Source organism: Gigantopelta aegis, chromosome 8 (genome assembly GCF_016097555.1).
Source record: "Gigantopelta aegis isolate Gae_Host chromosome 8, Gae_host_genome, whole genome shotgun sequence".
Lineage (NCBI taxonomy): Eukaryota > Metazoa > Mollusca > Gastropoda > Neomphalida > Peltospiridae > Gigantopelta > Gigantopelta aegis.
Window position 1 is genome coordinate 25,046,324 of NC_054706.1, and position 10,429 is coordinate 25,056,752.

At 33.0% G+C, this 10,429-nt stretch overlaps 1 protein-coding gene across 2 annotated transcripts in view; it reads left to right on the plus strand.

Annotated features, from left to right (window-relative positions):
- LOC121379034 (inactive rhomboid protein 1-like) overlaps nt 1–4,591 on the plus strand; it is a 29,475-nt gene extending 24,884 nt beyond the window's left edge. For both annotated transcript variants that reach the window (XM_041507476.1, XM_041507477.1), the window contains exons 12-14: nt 23–123; nt 1,257–1,410; nt 2,087–4,591. In XM_041507476.1, the coding sequence (XP_041363410.1) occupies nt 23–123; nt 1,257–1,410; nt 2,087–2,527 (696 nt within the window). In that variant the 3' untranslated portion in view covers nt 2,528–4,591. The remainder of the gene's footprint in view (nt 1–22; nt 124–1,256; nt 1,411–2,086) is intronic.
- Nucleotides 4,592–10,429: the final 5,838 nt, after the last annotated feature.

Genomic DNA, 10,429 nt, shown 5'->3' on the forward strand with positions numbered 1-10,429 from the left:
TATTATTTTTTTTGTTTGTCAGGTGAAATGCATGGAGCAGATTTGTGGAATGATCGCCTTTACCAATCCTGACAATCCCGACCAGTTCTATCGACTGTGGACGTCTCTGTTTCTACATGGCGGGTACGTTCAGTCACGGCTAGCCCACACAGTGTTTTCATCAGCAGTTATCTATTTGTTTTTTGTATGACACACATACATGTTGTACCTGTCTCCACTAAATATTGTTGTTGTTTCAGTTTGGCTTGACGTAAAACAAAAAGAATATTTAAAGTGTTTTAGAAACAACAAAATGTTTAAGTTTTTATGTGCACTTTATCTGAACTTATAGGCCTCGGTGGCATCGTGGTTAGGCCATCGGTCTACAGGCTGGTAGGTACTGGGTTTGGATCCCAGTCGAAGCATGGGATTTTTAATCCAGATACTGACTCCAAACCCTGAGTGAGTGCTCCGCAAGGCTCAATGGGTAGGTGTAAACCACTTGCACCGACCAGTGATCCATAACTGGTTCAACAAAGGCCATGGTTTGTGCTATCCTGCCTGTGGGAAGCGCAAATAAAAGATCCCTTGCTGCTAATCGGAAAGAGTAGCCCATGTAGTGGCGACAGCGAGTTTCCTCTCCAAATCTGTGTAGTCCTGACGCCATATAACCATAAATAAAATGTGTTGAGTGCGTCGTTAAATTTTTTTTTTTTTTTTTTTTTTTTTATCTGAACTTTGTTCAAGATCATTTTAAATAAAACATCAATAGTCACACATAGTGAAATTGTCATCTGCTAATGGAGCTTGAAATTATATTTTCTTGACCAATTTATTTTACTAAATTCTGAAAGTTAGAGATCCATTTTGTGTGTATCACACAGACAAAAACCCACCCCAAAAACCAGAAAAAATATTTCACATTGTGAGCAAATTGCGCTTTTCACTGTGAGTGAATATTTATTTTTTATTTATATCTTGACAACTGTTTTTACAAATTGCAAGTAAACTAACATTTATTTTTCTTTTTTCTTTACTTCAAGTCAAACTGGTACAGGGTATACTGTAATAGAGACTATAATTGGGAAATTACTTTCATGAATAATGTTGCTTTAGTAGAACTGAAACAGATATTGATCTTACTTAAAATGTGTGACTATTATCATGAAACAAATTCCACACCCCTCATTTGAACTGATGGGCATGTTTGCATCATCACCTCTTGAAACCCCTCCAAAATGAAAGTCTGATTAAGTAGATTGTTTTCTTGATTGCAGCCTGTTCCATCTGCTGATCACGATCATCTTCCAGATGCTGGTGATGCGAGATATGGAGAAGTTGACTGGAGCCATCAGGATGGCAATTATCTACATCGCTAGCGGCATCGCTGGCAACCTGGCCAGCTGCATATTCCTGCCTTACCAAGTGGAGGTAACTAGTCTTGTGTGGAGGCGTTAGTCTATGACGTGACTTTTATGCCAGTTTTACAAGGTTTTTCTTTTCTGTTTTTTGTTGGTTTAATTGTCAGTTTGTTTGAGGTTTCTTTTGGACATTTGGAAAATTGTTATTAATGGAATTGTTAAGGCCATCCAATTTTTTGTTTCAACATAACCTAGCCAGTTAAGAAAAATGCTGCTTTACTTGAGAGTCTTTTCTCTTTTGTTGCGATGCAATTTTGTTCTTTTTCAGTCCCCTACGGGTCTAACTGGAGGGGGTAGGGGGGGGTCTATCTGTTTTATCTCCGTTTGTCTGGATGTCTGTCTCACATAGTTTTCTGCACTTTTCTTTTGTATTGCCTCTGGATACTGAGCTGAAATGTTTTGTAGAGCTTTATCGTATAGAGGATATGGAGCTGAAATTTTGTGTATACATGTAGCTTTATCATATAGAGTTACCAATCAAGTTTGACTTTCATGAGGATTAGCCTGTTTTTGATAGAGTTATGGCCCTTGCTCTATGTATTGTTTCAGGAATACTCTGACTGCTTATTTTTGATAGAGTTACGGCCCTTGAACTTGGACACCCGAAAATATGTTGGGCCAGCTACGGGACATGTATTGCTTTAGCAGTACTCTCAATATGCTTATTTTTCTCTTATATATAACAGGCTGGTCCATCGGGCTCACAGTTTGGAATCCTGGCCTGTCTGCTGGTGGAGGTCCTACAGAGCTGGCAGATGTACCGAAACCCTCTGAAAGCCATCCTCAAGCTGGGCATACCCATCCTCATCCTGTTCCTCCTCGGCCTCCTGCCATGGTTCGACAACTGGGCCCATCTGTTCGGCTTCATCTTCGGGGTGCTTCTCGCGTTTGCACTGCTGCCGTACGTGTCGTTTGGGAAGTTCGACCGGCGCAGGAAGATCATCGGGATCGTGGTGTGTCTGTCGGCCTCCGTCGGGCTCTTTGTGCTGCTGGTGATTCTCTTCTATGTCGTGCCCATCACAGAATGTGAAGCCTGCCAGTATTTTAACTGTATTCCATTCACGGCAGACTTCTGTACAAACATGCAGGTGTCCATCAAGAGAAATTCCACGTATAGCAAATTTTAGTCTAGGTACAACCCATAACAAAGCAGTAGCTGATTTTCGGTTGGGTGTTATGGGGTTGTAAAGGAATGTTATTAAGGTAATAAACATTGCTGAAAGTCATTTTCAAGAGATAGAGTATGGTTGAGAAAATTATTGGTAATTGCTCACTTCCCCAAACACCTACATTTATATCTCATGGCCTTCAATAGCTATCGGCATAATAGTCTTTTTACAATAATTTATAGACATGTGTTTATGAGTGTGTTTGTAAATAGTAATTTTTATTGTACATTCACGAATCTTCTCTTTTTTTACCTCTTTTTAAAAAAAATATTGTTTTAAAGAAATTAGGAATATTTATATGTTTCTGAAACAAGGGCAGTTAGATGTACATAATACAATTTTCAATATATGCAGCTAACTCTTGCATGTTTTTCTGTTTGTTGTGTAGGTAATAGGCAGAATGACCCAAAACTCAGCATTACAATGTTCATCACTATACTAGTAAGCATGTTTATGTAAAATAAACTGTTTACATCTCTAACAGTATCAGAATATGCAGTGTCTTGTAAATAGTTTGATACTTTGAATGTTTTGCCATAATGTTATCATTTACGTAGCTCTTAAATCTATTGTACATGTAGTTATAGATAAACTCAGAATTTTTGTGTGTAGACCTTAGAAGATAAAATTAGGCTAATTGATAATATGGTTGATTAAAACTAATATTGTTTAATCGAGAAAATTATTTGAAGCAACATTAATTTTGTATATTAAACATAGAATGTCAACAATATTTTTAAAAACAAAATATAGAACACAAGGAATATGTAAGGTATTTTTACAGAAAAATGTTGCTATAATATTATTGATAAGCATTGATTTTGTATGTACAACATTGTTCCCAGGTCTTGTTTTGTTTGTTCATTTGTTTATAGTATGCAAAATTTATACCAGTCAACTGCTATTCAGTCTCGTGGTATAATATTCTTGCACACTATAAACTCATCCAATACACAACATGGCAAAACAACTGGTATGTGGTTCTGTCTAATATGTTATGTATATTAAAAGGTGACACATTACAACAAGAAAAGTAAGTGAAGTGTAACTGTAATGTACTACAGGCAGCTTCACAGAGAATACATGATTTTTTTTATTGTTTGGGTCTGTGCATAATACTTAGGCCCAAAACACACCGAGGCTGGGTCTGGCGAGTATAGTACATACAATGTATGTATGTATACGTGTGTGTTTATATGTATATATAGACACACACACACATGTATATTGATAACATGAATAGACCCAGAAATCAAAATACACCAGACATGGTGTCTGCCACACTACCCAGACCCAGAACTAGCTTTGATCTGTTTTGGGCCTTACACAGAATTTCAAGTGCCTCATCAAATAAATATTTCATTGGTTACAATGATTTCCATGAATCAGCAAAAGTGTCTGTCAAGACCTTGAATCGTTGTATTTAGAATTATATTTTCCAGTGTGTTTTGCATTAATAAAACACAAAATGTGATGGATATTGTAGTTTTGTAAAATCTTTGTTTTGTTGTATTGGATATTTTTTGTTTAAAATTTAATCACTTGATACAATGTCAATGATAGTTTAGTTATACTGAATACAGTTGTTAAATCGGTTTACATTCCAGATACATTTCTTATCTTTTTTTTAAAAGAAAGAAATACGATGCATTAGCTGGCAATAATAACATGTTTTTAGGGTGGAACAATTCATAATTACATTATTTAAACTGTCACTTTTTTAATACATTTTATACTGGTATACATTTATTACCTAAATCAAACTATTGTGTTTATTCAAAGGAATGGATAGTGGCATTTAAAAGATTTCCATATTAACTGTATAATATGTAATACTATATATTTAAGTTTCATTTTAGAAATGTCCATATAAACTGTTAAAGGTACATGTTGTCCCATTCAGCACTGGGTGAATAAAGGGACTATCCTGCATTTGCTACCATTGTAAAATGTTTACAGCTATCAGATTGTCTAAGAAAGTTTGTTTTGTTTAATAACCACTAGAGCGCATTGATTTATTAATCATCGGCTATTGGATGTCAAACATTTGGTAATTTTTAAATATAGACTTAGAGAGCAAACCAATCTAATTAAAATTAGCTCCACTATTACATGTGGTCTAACAGCAGCCCATTGGAGCTCATGTCCAGTTGACCTTTCATTCGACCAATCAAAACCTTACTTGCAAAATCATGCCAGTGATTTGAAAAGAATTTGAAAATATTCAGGATAATATAATTATGCCGAGGGTATACGAAATGATTCGGGTGAATTACGAAGTATGCCGGAAACTAATTGCAATATAAAATCTTAAATAAAATTAGTTTCAAGATGAAAAAAAAACCCGTGATGGTATTGCCATAAAATCTGTTTATACTAGTATACAATCCAGAGTTTATTACTGTACTTTTCCCCTCTGTTTTTTCAATGTTGAAATAGACCAACAAGTTTGCCTATTGCATAAATAGTCTAAGGATGTTTTATATGCACCATCCCACAGACAGGATAGCACATACCATGGCCTTTGATATACCAGTCATGGTGCACTGGCTAGAACCAGATATAGCCCAGTGGGCCCACCGACGGGAATCGATCCCAGACCGACCACACATTAAGCAAGCACTTTGCCACTTGCTGGTCTCAGGTCGTCTATGATGACTAAAATTACATAATAATTCCTTGGAATATTAAATTCTTCCAGCCCTCAAAATCAGCCGTAGTCACTATAACCTAATAGTAGGTTACATGGTATTTGTCAGTTGAATCGAGCATTAATATATTAACAACATGTTCGTTACGTGTTCTCAAGCTCTTGAAAGCAGCCTCAAAACATGACTTTTCAAATCACAAAGATGACAAACAAATTATATATATGAATTTAAAACGAAAGGGTCGTACTTTAGACCAAAAGTTTTGCTTAGTAAATTTCAGTGCCTTTGGATAATTTGTGGGACCTATTTGATTCCCACGAGATGAAATCCTGATACATATTGATGCAATTAAGATAATTAAAGTAATTAGAAACATGTTATTTTGTTTGGGTAAAATCCGTTAAGTGCGGTCATCAAAGAAAATTTTGAAATCCATGCATTGCAAACAAAAGCATGTTTGCAAATAATGAATGAATGAATGTTTAACGACACCCCAGCACGAAAAATACATCGGCTATTGGGTGTCAAACCATGGTAATGGAAACAAACAAGGTGATGATCAACATCAACAGAAAAATAAAAACAGTGTAAAGAACTGTGCAAAAATACAAATACAAATATCACAGATAAGACACTTACTTTTACTCTAAACTTTAATTTGTGCTGTATTGGCCATTCTCAAAGAGAATGTTACACCCCTGCACCACAGTGAGGTTACAGCACGCGCAGGGGATTTGCAAATAAAGTATCGGTTACAGGGAAAATCCCAAGACATAACTGTTCATGACTTATTTTGAGGACTGTTCTTGCTAAGGTCAATGACAGTCACTCTTTGCACCCTTGTTTTGGCTTCAAACATAATATATATAACATATTTAACAATAATTGTTTTATATGATATATTTAACGAAAGGTACTTTTTTTTCATCTTTTAAAACTTAAACTTAATATTTTGTCAAAAAATTTGAAAAATAATAACATACCGATCTATAGACAGTGTTGTCTGCTTATAGAATTTTGACAGGGTCACGGTTAGTAGACCAGTTTTTATTTTAATGTGGATAAGCATTGTAATAATACAGCTAATTTTGAATTTGAATGATGTCAGTATTCCAGTGATGTCACTGATTTGCAATACTGAAAATAATGGCTTTTGTCTTCTTTTTTTAATATCACTACAGCTTTCATTTTTAACTGGGTTTGATATACTTGATACAGGGTAACATGCACCTTTAATTAACTGCTTCATATTTTATCACACTGTTAACATGTGTTTTATATAATTACATATGTATAATATATATATACACTGTGGGTAAGGAGTTCCAAGTTATATTTAACTTGGTTGTCATAGTGGATTTGTACACTAATTTTTTTAATAACTTTATAAATGTTTTGTTTTATATCATAATAACAGTTGTTATCAAAGAGTGCAAATTGTTGATTTTATTAACTAACATATTTTGTATATACCCCCGGTAAGTCTTGACTTCACCGTCTTGTTAGTAGAATACAGGTATTTAAAACATTTCAGATTTGATATCCTCATTATATATAATATGTCATTTATTTATTACTAAACTTATTTTTGCTGTTACATTTGCTTTATAGTACCGATATGTTCCAGTGAATAGTTTCAAGTCAAAACATAAAATAGTGCCTGTTTTTTCTGTTGGTTGTTTTCCTCCCTTTTGTATGATTGTGATCGTGAATTCTATTAACGTGCCCCTATATACCCTTATGGTTTCGGGCCATCCGTCACAGGTCCCAGTTCTCTCTGTCTTGGACAGTAATGGGGCCTGGGATGGATAAATTTAATTTAGGGGGCCAATTTAGATCATTTATACAATGGAGGATTAGACATACAATTTGCTAGCGCAAATACAAAAATACAATTTACCAAATATGTAAATTAATTCAAAAACAATTATTTACAGGTAGTATGCACAATTTAAGAACAGGCTAATGAAAGTATTGTGATACATGTATGTGAAATAAATTAAGGAAAGGATTATATTTAACAACACCAAACACTGCATAACTTTAAAAAAATTTTTTTTTTACAGAAAGAGATGTTTTATATTATTATACTGGTAGAAAATTATGACAGCATATGCCATGATTAATCATAATTCAGGTTGCGAAGCACTTGTTGAAATTGGAAATTGTTTGCCAGTTGTCATGCTCCAAACATTACAAAGTAAATAATATTTAGGGAGGTGTTTCTTATGAAGTCAGAATTATTTGATTCTAACAGAGAGACTTGTTTCACAAATTTTAAAGATGTTATATTTTGTTTTTTTTTACTTCATTTTTGCTTTGTTTCTCAGATAAACTACTGTGTATTCTCTTTTTATTTTGAAGTAATATTATATCTGGTGCTTGCAACTTTTAATAGTTGGACCAAAACTAACTAGGTGAAATTTTATTTGTTGTTTAGTAGACAGAATTACAAAGATAGATGAAGTTTGTGTTATCTGATTTAGTAATCAAAAACAATTAAAGGCACTTTAAAGTGAGACTTTAAGTGTGGTTTATTTGTAGAAGTAGTGTTACATATTAATCATGTTAATTGTTAAATCAAGGCTAAAAATCAAATAAAATTATTAGGTGCTTATGGAGTAGTCTTAAGTTTTAGTTGTTTAAGAGGTTTTTTGCAATAGTAGATACTCGTGTTAACAACACATTTAGGCAATGATATAGTAATGATGGCTGGTATGATACTTGGGGGCAAAATATAATTTGATACACCCCCACCCCCCCCCCCCCCCCCCCCCCCCCACCCCCCTCAAAAATGTATTATGTCCCAAGCAGCTTGTGATAACATTGTACTACTGTTTAACCTTGCATTGCAATGTTAGGTACATGTACATGTATCCTTGATCTGTATTTTATCATATTGTGGTCATTATTTGGTTTTCAATTACATGTAGTTCAAAAGTCAATTATGGTCCAATAAATGAACTGACTGTTAATTTGTACTCCAAACCCTGCTATATGGTGGTAAATGCCCCAATCACTACATCACTGCACCCCAAGGGATATAGAATTTTTCGTTGATTATTTTTTTAATTATTATATTTTTTAAATTCAAAAATTAATTCGGCTTACATATATTGAACTTTCTTCAGAAAAACTTATGACTATACAGTGTACAATGTATTTTTTTTATAATTTTTTAATAATAATATTATTATTTTGATTGTTTGGGTGTGTATGCGCAATGTTATATATGGTTCTAGAAAAGAGTAAGATGGTGTATTTCCAGTTTTAAAGTTTGTATTTTGGTTAGGTTTTTAGAAGTGATTTACCTTTTTTTTTTAAAAACAGAACAGTAGTTCTCATTTTGAAATTCTTTATTTGACAAGTATTTATACCAGTCATTACAGTAACATTTTTGTGTTTTTAAAGATATGAAGTACAATAAAATACTAGTATATAAAATAGTGTTAACAGAGTGCTTTTCACTATAGTCCATCCTATAATTTTTTTGTAAATAATTTCAGGTTGATTTAACATAAGAAGAAAAGTAAAAGTGTTTTGAAAATGACAAAAACAAATACTATTTTTGAGTTCAATTTACAAATTAATCGGCTCAGAAATAAATAACTGGTAGTAAATTTCATATTATGAAAAAAGGTGCTTGCCGTGGGACGGACTATAGTTGAGGGGTGACAGTTTATTTTATTAAAAATATGACTTTTAATTGTCTGTTTATTTGTGCTGTTTGTATAAGTAATAGTTTCTGAAAGTTTGTTTTGTTTGGATTCAAAAATATGTTTCAAAAAATAGAAATTCCATTGTAACGGTATTGTCTAATTCTGTCCATAATGTTTACAACATTGATCTACTTACATGTATGAATACATCTGCATTATTTAGAAATACATTAATGGTTGACTTTATAATAGAGTTGTTAACTGAGAGCTATTATACACTTCATATTTATTTTGCTGTATACTTTGTTCATTTCAATAACGAGTAAATTATATAGTCCTACTTTTAATTTCATGTACGGTAGGTAAGTGCCGAAAGTTGTTTGACAAAGTAAAATGTTAAACATTAAAAACTTTATTAAATTACAAGGATGACATCGTGATTCATACACAGGGGCAGATTATGGGGGGTTTCCCTGTTGCACGGAAACCACCCTCCCCGGTTAAAAAACAACAACCCCACCACTTAGATCTAAATTGATGTCCACATAAAATTTATAATTTCAAATTATAAACATTTACATATTGTTTCAGAAACCCCACCTTACCTAAAGCATAATCCGCCCCTGATACATGACGTCATTCTTGATCATTTTCAGTACATACATGTAGGCCTACATGTGTATACATACTCTACACAGCTGCTGAAAGATCAAATGTAAGGTAGGTACATGTAGTTAACTTTAGCCAAGCAATTTTAATGCAGCATTTTCAATAATTTTTATAAAACTGAAATGGCCTCTGTGGGAAATTAAAACATACATATGTAATGTCATCTCATATTTGACAAAGAAAAAAAAAATCTATTTTTTTTTTTTTCTTTCTTTCTTTTTTCTTTTTTTTTTCTTTCTTTTTTGTCTGATTTTAAATTTATTATAAAGTCAACCTTTAATATTAATCATTTCATAATAGTATTTTACTGATTATTAAATTGATGTGTACCATATATTTCAGGAGAAGCTATTAAAACAGTTATTTAAAAAAAAAACCACCATGTTATTTTCACAAAAACATAGAAATGTTTTAGTTGGGTCAATTTTATGAAATATCCTCAAGCCACATGGTTGAAATATGCTCAAGATCCCTTGAAGTAGTAGTTTGAGGCATACATTATTAATGTCTTTTAGAAAGGAATCTGAAGAGCATGTTATTTCAAGTTAATACTCATAATAAAGTATTGTTTTCTAACATTCTGGTCTTCGTTTGTTTTCTGTAGCTGACTGATAATTGATTGACTGATTGGTTAATATATTAAACAAATACCCCATATCCAACGTGTGTGTTTGTTTGTGTGCATGTGTGATGACAAATAAATATTTGCCCCAATGTTATTTCTTGTATTTGTAAGAAAAGGCACCTGAGCAGGATTGGTGTTGGGTATGTGTGTATTATTAAAATTATTTAAAATATATCTGCTATGAGCATCTACGATGTCATATTTAAATAACTACTAGTACATGTATATACATTTATGTCCACAATGGTCCCCAAAA